The following is a 21,762-nucleotide window of genomic DNA, read 5'->3' as shown; positions in this document are numbered from 1 at the left end:
CCCGTTTGTGTCCTCTAACTTTCAAAAGGTTTTGTTCAAGTAATCTCTTGTATTGTAGAATGCACGCTCATCACTGCCGAGTTTCGCGGGATCGTTGAAACGAAACCAAAAGTAGCACGCGCACACGCATTTAAAGCAATTTTAATACCCCACGTTTAGAGAACAACTCCCCAATGCGCGCAAATTAGGCTACATAAAATATTGAAGCTGTTATTAGTATGTGGGCTAATAAATTCTGCAGTTGTCTTGGGGCAGCTGTGGCCTAATGGTGAGAGAGTCGGACTTGTAACCCAAAGGTTGCGGGTTTGAGTCTCAGGTCAGGCAGCGATTGTAGGTGGGGAATGTGAATAACCAGCACCCTCTCCACCCTCAATACCATGACTGAGGTGAGTCCCTTGAGCAAGGCACCGTACCCCCAACTGCTCCCCGGGCGCCGCAGCAATGGCTGCCCACTGCTCCGGGTGTGTGTTCACGGTGTGTGTGTGTGTGTTCACTACTGTGTGTGTGCACTTGGATGGGTTAAATGCAGAGCACAAATTCCTAGTATGGGTCACCATACTTGGCCTCACTTCACCTCCTTTCCTTTAATAGCTCTGTATCGTGCTTGAAGATTCGGTCTCTGTTTGCACTTTGAATTTTGAGTAGCCTATTTTGATTATGGCTGTATTTATTGTCTACACGACTAAGAAAGAACTGTGTCTTTATTTTTTGTTATTTATAATATATTTTGTAATTTATTTAGATTTTAATCTAAATGCAGTGGTTGCCTCTAATTTAAATGGCTGTACCTATAATAGAGAAAATAAACATCTTGTTCATGTACTCATATTATCATTCATTCTTGTCCCTTGCTTCAGGGGTAAACTAAATATATTAAAAAGGCTTTCAGAATCAGCCCATTTACTTGTAAAACATCAGGCAATCAAAATCGACCATGAAGAATCAATATCGGTGCTACATGCTAATATTTCTGAAGAAGAACTGTTGAGTGATTTCAGGTGATCTTAAAAGGTTAGTTCACCAAAAAATGAAAATTCTGTCATTAATAACTCACCCTAATGTTGTTCAAAACCCATAAGACCTTTGTTTATCTTCAGAACACAAATGAAGATCATTTGGATTTAATCAAAGAGCTTTCTGATCCTCCTATATTTACTGGATATGCATTTTCAATGCCCAGAAAGGAACCAAAAACATAGTCAAAATAAGTCAATGTGAATACTTCTGTGTGCACAGTAAACAAAAATAACTTTATTCAAAGATTTATCTATGGGAGGATCAGAAAGCTCTTGGATTAAATCCAAAATATCTTCATTTGTAGATAATTAATGACAGAATTTAAATTTGTGGGTGAACTAAACCTTTAAGCAGCAGTGAGCCTCACAAATACTTAAATCTGATTGAGTTAAAACTGTTTGAACTTTATTAAAAAACATTCACTGATATATTGTGTTAACTACACTTTGTTCATTTTGTGCTTTTGTTCCTTTGTTTATTGGTCTTAGAGATAAGCCTGATGTGAAAGTGTCACAAACATCCTGAAAAAGTAATCTTGTTAAAATACATTTCTTAAAATAAAAGTATCGAAAAAAGTATCGTTCAGAACCGGTATCGAATTCAGGGTATCGGTATCGGTATCGGTATCGAACATTTTGGAACGATACCCAGCCAGGGTTCGAGTCTCAGGTCTGGCAGAGATTGTAGGTGGGGGGAGCACCCTCTCCACCCTCAATACCATGACTGAGGTGAGACCCTTGAGCAAGGCACCGAACCCCCAACTGCTCCCTGGGCGCCCCAGCAATGGCTGCCCACTGCTCCGGGTGTGTGTTCACAGTGTGTGTGTGTGTGTGTGTGTGTTCACTACTGTGTGTGTGCACTTGGATGGGTTAAATTCCAAATTCCTAGTATTTCCAAATTCCTAAAAGTTGTAAGAACACATACACACACATATATGTGACCCTGGACCACAAAACCAGTCATAAGGTTAAATTTTACAAAACTGAGATGTATACATATAAATAAGCTTTCTATTCATGTATGGTTTGTTAGGATAGGACGATATTTGGCCGAAATACAACTATTTGAAATCTGGAATCTGAGGGTGCAAAAAAATCAAAATACTGAGAAAATCACCTTTAAAGTTGTCCAAATTGAGCTCTTAACAATGCATATTACTAATCAAAAATTACATTTTGATATGTTTGCAGTAGGAATTTTACAAAAAATCTTCATGGAAAATGATCTTTACTTAATTTCCTAATGATTTTTGGCATAAAAGAAAAATCAATAATTTTGACCCATACTATGTATTTTTGGCTATTACTACAAATATACCCCAGCGACTTAAAGGAACACTCCACTTTTTTTTGGAAATAGGCTCATTCTCCAACTCCCCCCGAGTTAATAAGTTGAGTTTTACCATTTTGAAATCCATTCAGCCGTTCTCCTGTTCTGGTGATATCACTTTTAGCATAGCTTAGCATAGATCATTGAATCCTATTAGACCAATAGCATCACGTTCAAAAATGACCAACGAGTTTCAATATTTGTTTTATTTAAAACTTGACTCAAACTTCCGGTTTGACTGATTTGTGGTTGTGTTTTCTGACTTGTCGTTTTGTTTTCTTGTTTGTCGTTGTGGTTTCCGACCTGCTATTTAGTTTCCAGAGTTGTTATTGTGTTTTATGGTTTGCCGTTTTGTTTTTAGGCAATCAAAATCGACCATGAAGAATCAATATCGGTGCTACATGCTAATATTTCTGAAGAAGAACTGTTGAGTGATTTCAGGTGATCTTAAAAGGTTAGTTCACCAAAAAATGAAAATTCTGTCATTAATAACTCACCCTAATGTTGTTCAAAACCCATAAGACCTTTGTTTATCTTCAGAACACAAATGAAGATCATTTGGATTTAATCAAAGAGCTTTCTGATCCTCCTATATTTACTGGATATGCATTTTCAATGCCCAGAAAGGAACCAAAAACATAGTCAAAATAAGTCAATGTGAATACTTCTGTGTGCACAGTAAACAAAAATAACTTTATTCAAAGATTTATCTATGGGAGGATCAGAAAGCTCTTGGATTAAATCCAAAATATCTTCATTTGTAGATAATTAATGACAGAATTTAAATTTTTGGGTGAACTAAACCTTTAAGCAGCAGTGAGCCTCACAAATACTTAAATCTGATTGAGTTAAAACTGTTTGAACTTTATTAAAAAACATTCACTGATATATTGTGTTAACTACACTTTGTTATAGATCATTGAATCCTATTAGACCAATAGCATCACGTTCAAAAATGACCAACGAGTTTCAATATTTGTTTTATTTAAAACTTGACTCAAACTTCCGGTTTGACTGATTTGTGGTTGTGTTTTCTGACTTGTCGTTTTGTTTTCTTGTTTGTCGTTGTGGTTTCCGACCTGCTATTTTGTTTCCAGAGTTGTTATTGTGTTTTATGGTTTGCCGTTTTGTTTTTAGATTTGATATTGCGTTTTCTAATTTGCAATTTTGATTCTGGATTTGTTATTTGGTTTTCAGATTTGTTTTTTGTGTTGCGATTTGTTGTTGTGTTTTGCACTTCTCGGCCACCGTACCTTTTGAAACTTAGAAGGATTCAATTTGAGCAAATGATTTTACCATCGCCTTCATCCTCAAAGTGCATTTGCACAGTACATTTAGCATCTGGCTGATATTCAACCACATTATCAAAGCTAACGTTTTCAATAAATTCAAAGTCAATATTTTGATCACTGGCAGCTTATTCACCACATCCACCATCAAATAACAGTGACATTTATATATTATTGGATATTTTTTTTATTATATTGTTTATAATAAATAGCTTGAGGAATACTAAGAAAGTTGATGTCAAACTTGAAAAAATGAAGGAGGGAGAGGGTAGTGAATGACGTCCCGGGTCGCTAAGGACCCGAGGTATGCATTTATGGGTTAACCAAAGTATGTTGTAGACACTTCATGAAGACCCTAAAGAATCATATCAACTTATGGATAATGAGCATCCGATGTCTCCTTTAAGTCATTATTATTATTTTCAGCACAAACACTTTATGAGAATTAAGCTATTATTAAAATCTATTTGCCTGAAAAGAATTGAAAAGAATTAAAGGTCTGTTTTACCATCCACACAGGAGGGCGCAGCCCCTGTTGTTCCAGCGACTTGTCCTGGAAAGCAGGAACACTTAACCGTCTGTGATCGCTCTTCAATCTTATTTCTGTTACAGCAGCGGTGGGCTGCAATCACCTCACATGTGCCAGCCTTCACGTGCACTGCAACAAAAAGCACACACACACATTTCATAAGAACATTTGTCTCTGAATGACATTGCAGTCAGCATCTCATTTACACAGGCACACCTGCAGTCAGTCATTGCACCACAGTCTGTTACCAAATGCACATATTGTCCTGCTGTTATGCTATACAGCTTCATTTTATGCACTATTTATAGTTGGGTTGTTAATTTTAATATGATTCATTGAATAAATTTAGCAAATATTTTATTAATTTAATAAAAACAGATTTTATTTTATTTTTCGATTTTATTTCAATTTAATTACTTTTTTGAAGTACATATTTCAGTGTTTCACTTTTTTTCAGTGTTTTTTAGTATCCTGCATCATGAGCATGATGCTTTTAAGATGTCTTGTAAGTTAAAATTAGTTTAACTTGTATGGTTGTAGTCACTGAAAAATACTGATGTAGAAACAATTTTCACTCAGAAATGTATTCAATTGATTACAAAGAAATGGTAATACACTGAATTAACGTGACATTTTAAAGTACATTTGAAAGACTGAAATACTACAATAATCAAAAAAAAGTACTGTAAGATTATTGTTTATTATAGAATTTGCATACAGGTCAAGAGGCATTAATTGCGGTAATTATTTATCATATTGTTCTTTATATAACTATTTGACATAAATTAAAATGTTAACTGATAGCAATAATATATAACTATTTTATAGCAATACTTTATCTAGGCCTGTTTCTCTTATGCAGGAAACATACAAGCTTCGGCCAGTATTTTTGAGAACTTTAATTAAAGCTCTGAGGGTCACAGAGATGAAAAGAAGACATAACCAAAAAATTAATAACAGAACCGCTCTGGGTGCCCGACGGCTACTTGCTAGGCCGTCAAAATGATTGAAATTCTAGCAGAGATCTTCACCATCTCACTATCTCAATATCACCGTCAATGAAAAGTGTTTTTCTCTTTCTGAGTGTTTGAAATTTGTAGACATGCCTTTGAAACGCTAAAACCGAAACCGCGAGACAGAAAAACACAGAGTTCTATTAGAGAAAAGAGAAAAACGCTGATAATGAGTAGAAAACAAACGTCTGAATTCATTTTTTCAAAGATCGCTCTTGATCTTTCTCAATCCACCCACCTTGTCTAAGGCATTCAAAACAGTTTATTGTGGATCAGTATAGCTTAGTGGGTTTCACCCTACAAACACCAGAGGCTCCAGCTGAAATTTAGTCGGAGCTTTTGAACATGCTGCTTAATGGCTAGAGCGGGTTTTAGCATCAGCCGCCGTGTTTATGGGGGATACTCTTCTAACTGCTAGGTGGTATAAAGTTTCTGATCCCTGTTTGTGGAGGGAGTTTTAGTACAGGGACAGTTATATGGACTTGCACATGGATCGATACTGCAGCTTTGGGGCACTTTTTTTTTATATCACCCAAAATAAAACCTCTAAATCTGTGCTGGGCCCTCCAAATCCAAATCTCACTCGCTTGTTCCAGATTTATTGGTCTTGAAAGCAAGTTGTGCCTTAGTTTTTGGCTTTAAAAAAAACTTGCTTTTCAAAAGCAAGCTGTTTGTTCCAATCAGTTTATATGAAGGTTTTGGATATGGACACTTTCTGTTGCTGGACTTCCTCTATAACTAATAATAAACATGCAAATGCAGAGAGATGGAATTGGTGTTTTTAACATTAGTTTTTGAACAGATTTTACGTTTTTTTTTTTTTTTTTAAGAAGTCTATTTTGCTTACCAAGCCTGAATATTTTTACTATTTAGAATAACTGTTCTCTATTTGAGTACATTTTAAAATGTAATTTATTTCTGTGATCAAAGCTACTTTTTCAGCATCATTACTGCAGTATTCAGTGTCACATGATACTTCAGAAATCATTCTAATATGCTGATTTGCTGTTCAAGAAACATTTATTATTATTATTATCAATACTTAAAACAGAGTGCATTTTCTTCAGGATTCTTTGATAAATAGAATAATCAGCATATATCTGAAATAAAAAGCTGTTGTAAAAGTATACACTATTTAGCAAGGATGCTTTAAATCAGCGGTTCCCAACCGGGGGGTCGCGACCCACTAGGGGGCCTCAGTGATCCTCCAGGGGGGCCGCGAGATATCTTAAAAATAATTTAAATATTATCCTATAATTGTTTAATTTCATTATTAATATGCTAAATGAAAATAATAAAAGCACAGCCTCTCTCGTGTTCTGTGATTGATTGCTTCAGACTTGGCGCAGCAAGCCTCATCGCACTGTTAAATACAGACTAAATGGCGGCTCAAAACTTCCAAACGCTGTACGCAAACTACTGTTTCATCTCTCAGCTGCATGCATGAAGCAAACCGTCGCTCTAATGTAAAGGTAAAAATGATTAGTGTCATAATAACGAACTTGCGCGTGCCTAATGTATAACACTCGTGTATGTCAAAGTCGTACATGAGACACGCAAGTCCGCTATTGATTCACAAACTATGCGCGCTCTCAGGGCTCTGATCCCTATCTTATTTTTGCGTGAAATTTCAAACATTTGCCTAGTTGTCCAAATTATTGCCCTGTGAGTGTTTTATAATGGATGCTCGCCCATAGAAGAGGAGTGAGGCTCGGTGTTTATAAGCATCAGGCACGCACTGACAGAGTTCACTGATCCCAAACCTTCACATCGATGTGTTTCAACAGAATTAGAATGCATTTGCTGTATTTTGAATTTGTGTATTAGTTTTTAATGGATACAAACAGTAGATATTCAGTCAGTCAAGTTCAAAGGGATAGGTTTAGTGGTCTTTTGGTATCTCCCTGTTATACGGCAGGTTCACTTATTTAAGAAAAAGTACTCTGAAGTTGTAAAGAATGTCTGAAGTAAAATAATTTTAAAAGTTAGAATTGAGCAGAGGTTTTCTAAAGATTATAAGGTATATTTTAAGTTTTAATTTAAAGTTTGAATTTTGAGTTTTTTTTATAACATGCAGTAGAAGAATAATAAGGCAAAACAAATGTTTTGGTTAATAAAAAAGGTTTCAAAATAAATACTTTTTCTTTACTGCGGAAGTACAGTATAAGAGGACATGTCAGGCATAGGGGGGCCTTGCAAAATTGTCCGGAGAAGGAGGGGGGCCCCGGAGTAAAAAAGGTTGGGAACCCCTGCTTTAAATTGATCAAAAGTGATGATAAAGACATTTATAATGTTACAAAAGATTTCTATTTCAGATAAATGCTGTTTTTCTGAACTTTCTATTCATCAATAAAACTGGAAAAAATATATTATCCGAATATTAGAATGGTTTCTGAAGGACATGTGACTGGAGTAATGGTGCTAAAATTCAGCTTTGAAATCACAGGAATAAATTACATTTTAAAATATATTCAAATAGAAAACAGTTAGTAAAATTAATAGTAAAATTATGTCAGAATGTTACTGTTTTTGCTGTATTTTGAATCAACTAATCTAAAAAATTACATTGTAATTCTTCTTTCAAGATGTATAAAAACAAGTAATTTTTATTTATTTTACTTTTGTATTACTTCATTTTTTATTTGCATAGTATATCTTTTTTTAAGGATCTTTTACTTACAAAACAACATAAATGCTGATTAAAAAAATAAATTAATTAAACAAATACAGTTGTACAAAAATTCTAAATTGAACTTGGTGTGAATAGTTTCAGCGCAGATTTTTTCTATGCATTTGTGCCATTTAATTGCATCAGACCTTATGTGAACAAACCTTGACCGGCAACAGAACATGAGGAATAGGCTAAGCAATGGAAGCACTCTGTTGTAAAGGACTAAGATGAAACAGCCAACATGATCAAATGTTACAACAGTGTTAGAATGGAATGACCTTTAGCTAGTTGGAAGAGGAAATTCTTGTGAGTGCTGGAATGAAATATCCTTCAGAACAGAGCATGCTTTATGTTGCTTTTGGAATGGCTCTGTCCTTCAGTGGATGGGCAGCGCAGGGTGAAACAGCCAATCAATTCAATCTCCGCACACATTACCTCACATCAGATTAATCCATCCTGACTGGGTCAAAATGGGGGCTGATGCTGCTGGTCAACAGCCTGTGCTGTATGTGTGTGTGTGCAAAATGTGAAAATGTCAACCGTCCTGAGAGATCGACTTCTCAGCTGAGAAACGATTCTTTCAACCATATTCTTTCTCATCATGCATCTCACTAACTGCACTGACAGGGCATTTCATTTCTGTGTTCCCAACATGATGGGATTCCACAATATGGCCCCTGAAGATTTGAACGCAGGCGGTGTTCTCACACACATACTGTCAAACAGCGCCCGAGAGGAGTTCGGGTCAGGGGGTCTGGGAGTGTGTGTTTGTCCTAGGGGAGTTATGTTTCTTTATTCTTTCTTTGTCTTCATTTCTCGCTTTCTCAACTCTCACTTTCTCCTTCCTCTCCCTTTCCCTAGTCCCGGGTTTTCATTTTTATCTTTCAATCTTGTATTTGTCAGTTTTTCATTTATCTATCTAGCTGTCTTAATACAGTTATAGCGAAAACTGTAGCGAAAGTGTTGGTTGACAAGCTTTTTTCCCATGACTAAAAAGAGATGATGACAAGGTGACACTGTGACTATATCAACATGCAATATCATTGACGATAAAAACAAGACTAAAATCTATTTTAAAATCTCTTTTTATTTGTGTTATTGCTTGAAAAGGGGGACTAAATATTATTGTGGAATGCTGTACATGAGCTTTCATGTGTGCGGTTGCCAGATATCAAGAGTTCAAATTCACAAATCAACAATTATTGCGATTATAGTTTTGAGAAAAAATAAAATAAAATAAATTTCTCTACTACATGAGCTTTAATGTTTGTGGTTGCCAGATACCAGGAATCTAAATCCTCAAATCAGAGCTACAACAATAAATTGTTAAAAAATCATACAATGTGATTTCCGGATTTTTATTTTTAGATTCTGTCTCTCACAGTGGAAATGCACCGATGCTGAAAATTGTAGACCCCTCCATGATTTCTAAGTAAGAGAACTTGCAAAATCACAGGGTGATCAAATACTTATTGACCTCACTGTACATATGTAACATTTAAAAAAAATATGTAATAATATTAAATGCATTATTTTCAATATTTCCTAATGTTTCCTCTTTTAGCTTTGAATCTGCTTTACAGTGAGGCTGAGATGTTTCTGTGTGCTTTCCCCTCTGATTGTTTTAATACCAACTTATCAAACTCTGCTGATTGAAATGTCAAGATGTAAATATTGTGAGTGTTGGATCCTCTCAGTAGGGTGAATTATATTACTCAGTCATTACAGACAGAAAACCTTCAATTTGTGAGGGAAACATTGCGGAGCTCAGAGGGAGTGCCGCCCAAATCAGCTGTAAATGCCAAATGCAAATATTTGTGTAATCGGAATGAGAGGGGCGACGGCTTTCCTGTATCGCGGGACCGCAAGACGGCAGGGAGACCGGCTTGAAGCATCAGAAATCATCAGGATGGAAGGAAAAAGATTTGTATTCTGCACCTTACTAGCCACAAGAGATGTCTGTTAATTGCTCAGTATGTTAATGATATCTTCATGGTGTTTGCCGGATTTACCAAGACAGCTCACTTAGTCTCCAGAAACTCTCTTGTCTGTCTGTCTTGGGCTCTTTTGAGATCTCGAAGTTTATTTCCTGCCCAAAGCAACAAAAGCATCACAGTGAAGCTTTAACAAATACAAAAAAACAAATACAGACTAACTTTTAATCTATTGATAATAGAAAAAACATCCATTAAACGCATTGTACTTTTATCCCTCACAGCAAAAACAAAAATTAAATATGGCGCTATCCTGACTAAGGTCTATTAAAGGTAATTTCACATTTGGGAATTAGAATGTAAAAGGCTTTCTTATTTAAATTCTGAATACCATATCACAACACATTACTGTAATTGCTGGTGGTCATTATGATGACGATGGTGTTTGATATGCCAACACAAAACACACAGCCTTCAAGAGCCAGTTTATCTGCATAATTATACAATCCCACACTGATATATCAAACAGTTTCTCGTTCAAAGACCCCAAATGTCTGTAGGGAAACTGACAGTCATTATGTCTCTGAAGGCACATCCCCTGTGGCATAGCTTTAAAATCGGCTTTTAAGAAGAAGAGCCCTCAAATGCATAATCATATTTGTATACACATGCACAAAGATGAGTGAAATCGTTTTATAAACAGGGGCACAGATGCTTTTAGGAGGTTCATGCAAAACCAGCAGAAACAGCTTGAAATATAGACCAATAATTGACTTAAAACACTGTTTTGAAGTTTTTAAATTTATCATAAAATGTGTCCAGTAAATAAATTCAGGTGAAAATTGTGTGTGGTATTGCAGTGCTGGATCTAAGCTCTGGAGGAAGGAAGATCTTCAGGAGATTGACAATATCTATAACTCTGTATTAAATTATACTTCATATCCTACAGATCGAGAGACAGTGGGAGAAAGGAAGAGGAAATAAAACAAATATGAAAGAGATATTATACCAACAGAGATGTGTAGTGAGAAGAGCACAAAGCTGTTGTTGAAGTTATACTAGCAGGTCTTAAGCTTTCATTCCGCTATCGATCTTTTGGATGGCTTTAATATATCACTGAATTCACTATGCTTGTGTGTGTGTGTGTGTGTGTGTGTGTGTGTGTGTGTGTGTGTGTGTGTGTGTGTGTGTGTGTGTGTGTGTGTGTGTGTGTGCGTGCATGTGTGTGTGTTAGTAGCAGTGTTGGGAGTAACGCATTACAAAAGTAATATGTTACAGTAGTTTATTACTTTTTGCTGTAACGTGGTAATATAACGCATTACTAATACAATTTGGGTAATAATATTACTCGTTACAATCTCAGTAACGCAAGTTACATCAACATATTTTAACTCAACATTAATTTGTGAATTAAAAGTCCACAAGTAAAATATTTTGTCTTCCTGTTACTGGAATTCGATGGTTGAGATGACTGCAGAGACGGATTCTACATTTATGAGATGGACGCACTCCCGTTATGGAGAAACAGCACGAGTAACTCCTAGAAACATCTAGACTGGTGCCAGTAACACTAAACTAATGATGAGAGCTGCGGAGTCGGAGAAGAGAAAAAATGACGGACGAGCGCATAAGCAACAAAAATTAAGCTAAAAATGACTATATCTGTTTTTATTAAATCATAGAAACATCTAGACTGGTGCCAGTAACACTAAACTAATGATGAGAGCTGCGGAGTCGGAGAAGAGAAAAAATGACGGACGAGCGCATAAGCAACAAAAATTAAGCTAAAAATGACTAAATCTGTTTTTATTAAATCATAGTCCGCATATAAAATGGATGAATACGCGAAATATATCTGATTTTCAAAACGAAAAGACTGAGTGACATATGCTGCTGAGTTTGGTTCACTTTTGTGTGGAGTGGCGCTCTACGAAAGTTCACGGAAAGGAAACCAAGATGACAGAAATAAAAGTAAACACACTGCAGTTATAAATGATCTGTATGACCAAAAATGACGGAGTTATCCGCTATTCGATTGGCGCCTCACGCACACACAGCGTTGCAAAAGTTGAGTCTGTTAATTATAAGAATAAAATACAGTCACTGGTCAAATGAAATAGTGCGTACTGCATAGTATCCGTGCCGTCAGCCTGAGCTCGAGCCAAACATATTTGCTCATGTGAGGAGGATGTTTTATAAGCGCGTTAAGTACAAATCCTGGTTTACATAATAGTTTAGCATTCAAATACATCACGAATATGGACACATTTAATTGGATTGATGCAGAATGAGAGAGGTAGGCTGCACGAGAACAACACCGTTTGTTTTTAGTTTCGCTTTTACCCTCATTCGTTTTGGCTTGTTTAGCAACTTGTATTCTTCATTCTTGTTTTGTTCTGAAAACCATTTAAAATAGCCTATAGGCTATTCATTGTGTTTAATGATTGTACAGTATGCTGCCTTCATGTGCTATCGTAATTATGGTAAATACCAAAATCCGACATCTAAATTGCACATGAACACCCACTCACGTTGTAATTTCCACTGGAAAGCTCGAAATTTTTTATGATACCCGAGTTGCCGAGATGGGATAAACTTTGACCTTTCAACATGGCGGACAGCAACGGAACTATACTGAATGGTAAACATTCCATGATGTTAAAAGTAAAAAAAACTTATATAGGCTATATAATATATATATACGTATATAGGCTTATATAAAAACTTATATACTGTAGGCTAGCTAAAACAGAACCATTAGTTAGTATTGTCTTTAAAAAAAACTACACTATTCATGATCAATAAGATATACAGCCTATCATTTATCGTTTGCGTTTTGATGCATCCTTTTCTTTCTGTAGCAGATGTATTAGGGAGTTTATAACCGTTTTAAAACTTTTACCCAAATAGCATGTGAGGACAAATTCCGAGTCCGCCATGTTTCTCTTCACTACGACAACAAAAGCACCTGAACACGACACACTGGTAATTTCCACTTCACAAGTGGAAAGCATCATCTTTCCCATATCACATGAAGGCAGCATTATAACACTTCGCTTTATTTACCGGTGTTATTTCTGAAAGTATTAATGAGTTTTGTGCTTATCTGTGTTTAACCTAAACTACAACGTAACATTAATAGACATACCGGTAGGCCTACCTAAATATGTTTTTATATTTTTATGCTAGCTATCCTAAACTTAATGTATAATGAGCAGCTATAAACTTTTTTTTGGCATTTAATAATCTGTGGATATTTTGATGAAAGTAACTCAACAGTAACTTAAAAGTAGTGTAACGCATTACAATTTAGAGACAGTAATATTGTAATATAACTAATTACAATTAAAAGACAGTAACTAGTAATATATAATGTATTACGTTTTGGAAGTAACTTGCACAACACTGGTTAGTAGTCATTGTGCGCTCAATTGTTTGTTCACTGCACTGCAATACACTGTAAGCAGATTCCCGGCAGGTATAATAAAACAATGCAGTGAATGCAGACACATGTTCTTATATACCATTAACCTGTTTGAATGTTCATAAGACCAGATGTATAAAGAGACGCATTGCTGAAGGTAATTGGTTTTTATCGCTCTTTCTGTAGTTTGAAAGCACATTCTTAATTTTATTTCTCAGCAGTACAGACTTGCACATTTAAAAATAAAAACTGCACTGAGGCAGTGAGAAATAATGTCTTAACAAGAGCTAGAAATGTGAGGGCGCAAAACCATGTGTTGTGTTTTGGACTTGTTTTTCAGTTGTATCCCCCCCTTATAGTTTTCATCTAATCAATACTTTCTGATTTTGCAACTGGTTTGGATTCTTATGTCTCTTATGTCCGTTGATTTTTAATTAACCTATAGATTTCAACTACACTTCAAAAGGTGCTTCAAAGAACCATTTTTAGTTCCATAAAGAACCATTCAGTCAAAGGTTCTTTAAAGAACCATCTCTTTCTCACCTTTTTATGATCTGAAGAATGTCTCGGGTTACTATTGTAACCTTAGTTCCCTGAGGGAACGAGACGCCGCGTCAGGAACGCTATGGGGAACGCCATTGGCGGGCCGCACTCTGAATCATGTCTTGCAACCAATGAACGACGGGGGTGACGTCACAGGCGCGGTGACGTCACCGACCAGGAAGTATAAAGCACGTGCGTTTGAAGCCCGCGGCAGCTCTAGCATGAAGCGAGCGCCGCAGGGGGCGGGAATTATGGTCCGAGACGCGGCGTCTCGTTCCCTCAGGGAACTAAGGTTACAATAGTAACCCGAGACGTTCCCTTCCGGGAACTCGAGCCGCGTCAGGAACGCTATGGGGAATGAGACTACCTACGTCCCCATAATTTCCGAACCCTGCGCAGTGTCTGTGCCAGCAGGTGGAAAGGTAAAGAGCATTTGTCTAGCATTACGCGGACAAGAGGCCCTGTAGTCCTCGGCCCTAGGCACACGAGGAATGGTAGTCTTCCTCTGTCTGGTCGCCAGCCAGAGCGAGAGGTACTCCGCGGCCCTCAGGCACACGCAGAGTCTTAGTCCTTTGTCTGGGAGTAGCCAGAGCAAGAGGGACCGAATGACCACTGTCTAGCACTCGGCGGACAGATGGTGTGTGTAGTCCCCGATCCGTAGACCCACGAGGATGGTGAGCTTGACCTCCAGGCTCCTCGGCCCTAGGGTACACGAGGAGTGGGTGATCCTTTGCCTGGGGGTGCAGCCAGAGCAAGAGGGATCCAAGGCTCGGCCTGTGCTACGCCAGGACGCGAGAGATAAGGCCATTGTCGGCATTCCGTGGACAAGAGGGCACTGCAATCCCCGGCCCTTGGGCTCACGGGGAAGACAGTAGGGGCCTCTGCCTGGTAGCCAGCCAGTGCATGAGGCACTCCTCAGTCTTGTTCTAGGGCAGACGAGGAGTCTTAGTCCTTGGTCAGGTAGTTTCCGGAACCAGAGGGACCGCATTACACTCGGTCTGATAGCATCATGCGTCAGAACACGAGGACAAGTAAGCCATTGTCTAGCATTCCGCGGACAAGAGGGCTGTAAGGTTCTTGGCCCGCAGGTACACGAGAATAGAGACCTCCGCCTGGTTCGCCAGCCAGTGCAGGAGGCACCCCTCGGCCCTCGGGCACACGAGGAGTCTTAGTCCTTTGTCTGGGGTTTCAGCCATGACAAGAGGGACTGAAAGCTCGGTCTGAAACAGCATCAGAACACGAGAGTAAGAGCCTTTGTCTAGTTTTCCACAGACAACAGGCTAAGTATTTGTTTGTTTTGCAGATCTCTTAGTTTGTCGAAACTAACTTCTCTTCCTTCCGCAGAAGGAATGCGCCTTGAGAAGTCTTCTCCTGGCTAGGGAGGTGGCTGCCTCTCTAGGCCTAGCGCACTAGGCCGAGAGTACAGCAGAGCCTAGAGCAGCTCTGAGGTCAAGCTCATAATACCTGACGAATGTCAGGGGCGAGGACCAACCCGCAGCATTGCAGATGTCCTGTATGGGGACACCTGCCGTCAGAGCTCTCGAGGCACTCATACCTCGAGTGGAGTGAGCCTTGAGTCCCAATGGAGAAGGGAGATCAGAGGACTCGTAAGCAGTAGTTATGGCATCAATGATCCATCTACTAATGGTGGGCTTTGAAGCCGGGCTCCCCCTCTTAGGGGGGCCGTAACAGACGAACAGTTGCTCTGTTTTACGCCACGTGGCAGCTCTGTGGACGTATGCGTCTAAAGCTCTGACTGGGCACATGCAGTTTAACTTCCTGTGACTCTGCTCCACGTATGGAGGGGGATAAAACGCTTGCAGCGTTATCGGCTGCGGTGCTAGGGAGGGGACCTTCGGGACGTACCCGACCCTGGGATACAGAAAGGCTTTTGGCCATCCCTGGGGCAAACTCTAAATGAGACGGGGCCACTGAAAGGGCCTGCAGGTCGCCTACTCTGCCATATCACCCTGCAGCCCAAGACCGGTTGCTCACTGAAGCTAAGCAGGGCTGAGCCTGGTCAGTACCTGGATGGGAGACCTCCTGGGAAAACTAGGTTGCTGTTGGAAGAGGTGTTAGTGAGGCCAGCAGGGGGTGCTCACCCTGAGGTCTATGTGAGTCCTAATGCCCCAGTATAGTGACGGGGACACTATACTGAAAAAAGCACCGTCTTTCGGATGAGACGTTAAACCGAGGCCCTGACTCTCTGTGGTCACAAAAAATCCCATGGCACTTCTCGTAAAAGAGTAGGGGTGAAACCCCGGTGTCCTGGCCAAATTCCCTCCACTGGCCCTAGTCAATCATGGCCTCCTAATAATCCCCATTCATTGAATTGGCTCCATCACTCTCTCCTCTCCACCTGTAGTTGGTGTGTGGTGAGCGCACTGGCGCCGTTGTACTGTGGCTGCCGTCGCATCATCCAAGTGGATGCTGCACACTGGTGGTGGTTGAGGAGAGTTCCCCCATATGATTGTAAAGCGCTTTGGGTGTATGGCAATACACACTGAAAGCGCTATATAAATGCATCATTCATTCATACTCTCTTAAGGGAGGTGAGTGCTAACAGAAGCGCTGTTTTTATTGTGAGGATGCGATCTGTAGACTCCTCTATGGGCTCAAATGGGGGCTCACATAGAGCTTCTAGCACCACAGCGAGGTCCCACGTGGGGACCCTGGGTGTCACTCGAGGCCTCAACCTGAGTGCACCACGGAGGAACCGAATGACCAAGGGCTCTCTGCCCACTGAGAGGCCACCTAGAGGGGCGTGGTAGGCACTTATGGCCGCCACGTAAACCTTCAAGGTGGAGTGAGCTAGCCCTGCGGAAAGGCGCGACTGTAGGAACTCCAGAACTGTACCGACCGGGCAGTTGACTGGGTCTAAGTGGCGCTCGTGGCACCATCTCGCAAACAAGTTCCACTTGAGGCCATACAGTTTCCTCGTAGAGGGAGCTCTGGATTGGAGAAGGGTCTCAACCACCTCAGTAGGGAGACCCGCTCCTATGAGTTGCGCCCCCTCAGGGGCCACACCCATAACCTCAACTTCTCTGGTTGGGGATGGCAGAATGCGCCCCCAGCCTGAGACAGGAGGTCCCTCCTGACGGGAATCTCCCATGGAGAGCCGTCGAGGAGAGATACCAGGTCCGAGAACCACACTCGGGCCGGCCAGTACGGGGCTACGAGTAGCAGCCGCACTTAAAAACCGACGGACCCGTTCCAGAACTCCCGGGAGCAGAGCGATCGGGGGAAAGGCGTACAGACGCAGCCTCGGCCACGTCTGTGCCATGGCGTCCAGCCCCAGTGGAGCTGGAGGAACTAGAGAGTACCAGAGGGGACAGTGCGATGTCTCTCGAGTCGCAAACAGGTCCACCTGTGCCTGGCCAAATATTCTCCAGATCTGCTTCACCACCTCTGGGTGAAGCATCCATTCCCCGGGCCTCAGCCCCTGCCTTGACAGGACGTCTGCTCCCACATTCAGATGTCCAGGAATGTGGACTGCTCTCAGGGAGAGGAGTTTTCCTTGAGACCACAGGAGGATCCGGTACGCCAGCTTGAATAAGGGGCGTGAGCGGATCCCTCCTTGATGGTTTATATAATAAACTACCGCTGTGCTGTCTGTACGGATGAGGACATGACGGTTTCTTAGGTCTGGTAGAAAACTCCTCAGGGCCTGGAACACCGCCAGCATCTCTAGGCAGTTTATGTGCCATGAGAGGTGGTGAGGGCTCCACAGGCCTTGGGCTGAGCGGCCACTCATGACCGCTCCCCATCCGGTAAGGGACGCATCTGTCGCTAGCGTGACGCGGCAACATGGCATCCCCAAAACCGGTCCCTGAGAGAGAAACCAGGGTTTCTTCCACATGACCAAGGCACGTAGGCAGCGCCGCGTGACCTTGATCTTGCGGAATGGGTTTCCCCTCGGGGAGAACCCCCTGGTTTTGAGCCACCACTGTAGTGGTCTCATATGCAGCAGTCCAAAAGGTATCACGTTGGAGGCGGCTGCCATAAGACCTAACAGTACTTGGAACTGTTTGACAGTGAGTGACTGGCCTAGCTTGACCGCATTTACTGCAGTGAGTATGGACTCGATCCGAGCAGGTGACAATCGTGCCCGCATCGTGGATGAATCCCATACCACGCCCAGATAAGTAGTCCTCTGTAATGGGCAGAGGACGCTCTTCTTGGCGTTGAGTCTCAACCCCAACTTCTGCATGTGAACGAGAACAACACCTCGATGCTGAACCGCTAACTGCTCTGAGCTGGCTAGGATGAGCCAGTCGTCTATATAATTGAGTATGCGGATGCCCAGGAGTCGCAATGGAGCCAGCGCAGCATCCACACACTTCGTAAAAGTTCGGGGTGAGAGAGCTAGGCCGAACGGAAGTACTCTGTATTGGTACGCTTCGCCCCTGAAAGCAAACCTGAGAAACTTCCTGTGCTGAAGAAGGATGGAGACGTGAAAATAAGCGTCTTTTAGATCTATCGTGACAAACCAGTCCTCGGACCTGATTTGAGACACGACCTGCCTGATAGTGAGCATTTTGAACCTCAGTTTTCTGACTGAGCGATTTAGCAGCCTGAGATCTAAGATGGGCCGAAGCCCCCCATCCTTCTTCGGAACAATGAAGTAACGGCTGTAGAACCCGGATTCCCTGTCTTGAGGAGGGACCACCTCGATGGCCTCCTTCCTCAGAAGAGTATCTACTTCTTGTTCCATTACCAGACCCTGCTCGGGGCTTACTAATGTTGGAAATACCCCGCTGAAAGGTGGCGGCTTGGTGCCGAACTGGATAGCATAACCTTTCTCTACAGTACGCAGGACCCACTTTGAAACATTTGGCAGTAGTTTCCACGCTGCCAGAAAGTTTACTAGGGGCACCAGCCTCTCGAGACTGGTGTCTGGATTTACTCGAGGAACTAACTCGGAGGCCTGTAACAGCGAACTGGCAGGATACTCCTGTGCTAGCTCCTCTGAGAGCCCCCGCAGGGGTTGCGAACTCTCCAGGGCCGCTACGTTTCCGGGCGGGACTGCTAGAGGATGTTCGCGGGAGATTGCCGCGCCCTGTAACACTGGCAGGGTTAGCTGACTCATCTCCTGAGGGCCTTGAGGGGGTTTGAAACCCGTACCTGGGGGTACGGTGCAAACCCGCTCGCGAGGGGCTGCCCTCAACGGCCCTGAGCCACAACCGTCAGGGCCGTTTAGCCGAGGACTTCCTTGACTGAAGGATGACCCTCAGGTCGGGCCTTCTGTCAGGAGCCCTCGGCCTAGAGCGTCGCCGTCCCCGCCCCCTAGGCTGGGCCGGAGGGGTACGGGTGGCAACGCTCTGTTTCTGTGCCTCACGATACGAGGAGCTTGTGCACGGCTGGGGCTGCTCCCGTCCAGCAGCCCCAGAGGAGTAGACACGGCGAGGGAGGAAGGTCCTGAACGCTGCGGCCTGTCTACGGGTCTCCTGGTGCCTGGCGACAACTGTATCGACCGAGGCACCGAAGAGGCCGGATGGCTGCAAGAGGGCGTCCAGGAGTGTGACCCTGTCCTTCTCTTTGACTTCGGACAGGGTCAGCCAGAGATGCCTCTCCGCTGCCACCAGGGCTGCCATAGACCGGCCCACAGCACAGGCGGTCTCCTTGGTGGCGCGGAGAGCGAGATCTGCAGTACGTTGCATCTCTGACACATTCACTTCCTCACCATCGCTCAACTCCTTCAGCAGGTCGGCTTGATAGGCTTGTAGCACTGCCATAGTGTGAAGGCAAGCGCCAGCCTGACCTGCTGCCATGTACGCCTTGCCCATCAAGCCTGATGTAACTTTTAATGGCTTAGTGGGCAAGGGCGGGGCCTTCAAGGACGATGCCGAGCCGGGGGACAGATAGCCCGCAAGCGTCTGCTCAACCCGTGGCATCGTCCTATATCCGCACTCCTCCGCGCCCGCGATGTTTCCATAATTCTCAGCGGGGTTGAATAGGCGGAAAGAGTACGGCTTCTCCCACGATCTAGAAAGCTCTTTGTGTAGATCGGGGAAGAAGGGAAGGCTCCGCTTAGGAGGTGCTGACAGTGTCCGCAGGAAGCGTTCATCTAGCGCGCTTCGCTGCGGCTCATAAGCTTTGCGACTTTCTTCAGCGGGCCAAGCGATGTTGAGCTTGGCCACAGCGTTTGTCAGCACCTCCAAAAGCTCCTCGTAGTGAGGCGAGCGGGGCGGCGGTTGTGGCTCACTATCCGGAGCTGCAAGGTCGACCTCCTCGGAGGAAGACAACAAGAGCTCCGGGATCAACTCTGGAGGGGAAGAAACCGCAGTGCGGGCTTCCGCGTCCAGGAGAAGATCGCTCGACTGGCTGAGTGAGGGCGGAGATAGGGGTTCACCCGTCTCCATTCCCTCCAGCAAATCGAGCTGCGAACCCCACGAGTGTAGCTGCCGTGGGGAACCTTCTTTTGCCATAAGCAACATTTTGTGAAACAGAAAGGTTCTTCAGATGTTAGATTAGATTAGATTAGATTCAACTTTATTGTCATTACACATGTACAAGCACAAGGCAACGAAATGCAGTTTAGGTCTAACCAGGAGTGCAATAAGCAGCAAGTGCAGGATAAAGGTATAAGGTATAAGTGCACTTATAGGGAATATGTACAGGGAGAACTATGGATAATATTTACAGATGAAGTACTGTGAGCATAATTTACAGATGATAATTAACTACAATTAGAATGTACAAATAGATGAACACAATATACAGGTTGCTATTAACTATAATATAAATTGCAGGTAGATACGAACATAATATACAGGTTACTGTTTACTGAAGCAGGAATTTACAAATTGACATGTATAGATATAGATTTATCACAAATTTACAGTATGTATATGTGCAATGGAAATGTGCATTTACAAATTGGGTATGTACAGCATAGTGCAATGAATATTAAGTAGTGCAATGGTAGTGGGGAGTGTGTGGGGGTGGGGGCCAAGGGTCAGTGGGGGTCAGAGTTCAATAAGGAGACAGCTCTGGGAAAGAAGCTGTTCCTCAGTCTGCTAGTTCTTGTCCTGTGGCATCTGAAACGCCTGCCAGAAGGCAGGAGAGAAAACAGTTTGTGGGCGAGATGAGAGGAATCCTTAAGAATACTGCGTGCTCGACGCAGACAGTGTTTCTTCTGAATGTCCTCAATGGATGGGAGTGGAGTCCCTATGATGCGTTGGGCAGTTTTCACCACCCACTGCAGTTCCTTAGGCTCCGCAACAGAGCAGCTTCCGTACCAGACTGTGGCACAGTTCGTAAGGATGCTTTCTATCGTGCAGCGATAGAAGTTCACCAGGATAGCTGAGGACAGCTGGTTCTTCTTAAGTGTTCTCAAGAAGAACAGGCGCTGGTGAGCCTTCTTGACCAGGCTGGAGGTGTTGGTGGTCCAGGATAGATCCTCCGAAATGTGGGTCCCCAGGAACTTAAAGGATGAAACAGGCTCAACAGCCATCCCGTTGATGTGGATGGGTTCGTGTGAACCTCTTCTTCCCTTCCTGAAGTCCACAATGAGCTCCTTGGTCTTGGTGGTGTTAAGGAGCAGATTATTGTCTGTGCACCACGTGGCCAGATGCTGGATCTCCTCCCTGTAGGCAGTCTCATCGTTGTTGCTGATGAGACCGATCACTGTAGTGTCGTCTGCAAACTTGATGATGGTGTTAGATCCATACACAGGCCTGCAGTCGTGGGTGAAAAGGGAGTAGAGGAAGGGGCTCAGCACACAGCCCTGTGGTACACCAGTGTTCAGTATGATGGTAGTGGAGCAGATGTGGCCTGACCTAACATGCTGAGGTCTGTTGGTTAGAAAGTCCATAATCCAGTTACAGAGTGAAGTGTTAATGTCCAGGTCTCCAATTTTGGTGATTAACTTAGAAGGTCTGACAGTGTTGAATGCTGAGCTGAAATCAACAAACAGCATTCGTGCATAAGTGTTTGTATTGTCCAGGTGTGTGAATACAGAGTGCAGCGCTATGGAGACTGCATCATCTGTGCTCCTATTGCCACGGTAGG

The 21,762-nt window shown here is 42.5% G+C and overlaps 1 protein-coding gene across 1 annotated transcript in view; it reads right to left on the bottom strand.

Moving 5' to 3' along the window:
• tafa3b (TAFA chemokine like family member 3b) overlaps positions 1-21,762 on the bottom strand; it is a 141,736-nt gene that overhangs the window by 8,666 nt on the left and 111,308 nt on the right. The window contains exon 3 of the mRNA XM_073819573.1: positions 4,144-4,293. Coding sequence (XP_073675674.1) covers positions 4,144-4,293 — 150 coding nt within the window. The remainder of the gene's footprint in view (positions 1-4,143; positions 4,294-21,762) is intronic.

The sequence above is a fragment of the Garra rufa genome, chromosome 15 (assembly GCF_049309525.1).
Source record: "Garra rufa chromosome 15, GarRuf1.0, whole genome shotgun sequence".
In the NCBI taxonomy this organism is placed as follows: Eukaryota; Metazoa; Chordata; class Actinopteri; order Cypriniformes; family Cyprinidae; genus Garra; species Garra rufa.
The sequence above is the reverse complement of the archived record's forward strand: the minus strand, read 5'-3'. Positions and strand labels throughout refer to the sequence as shown.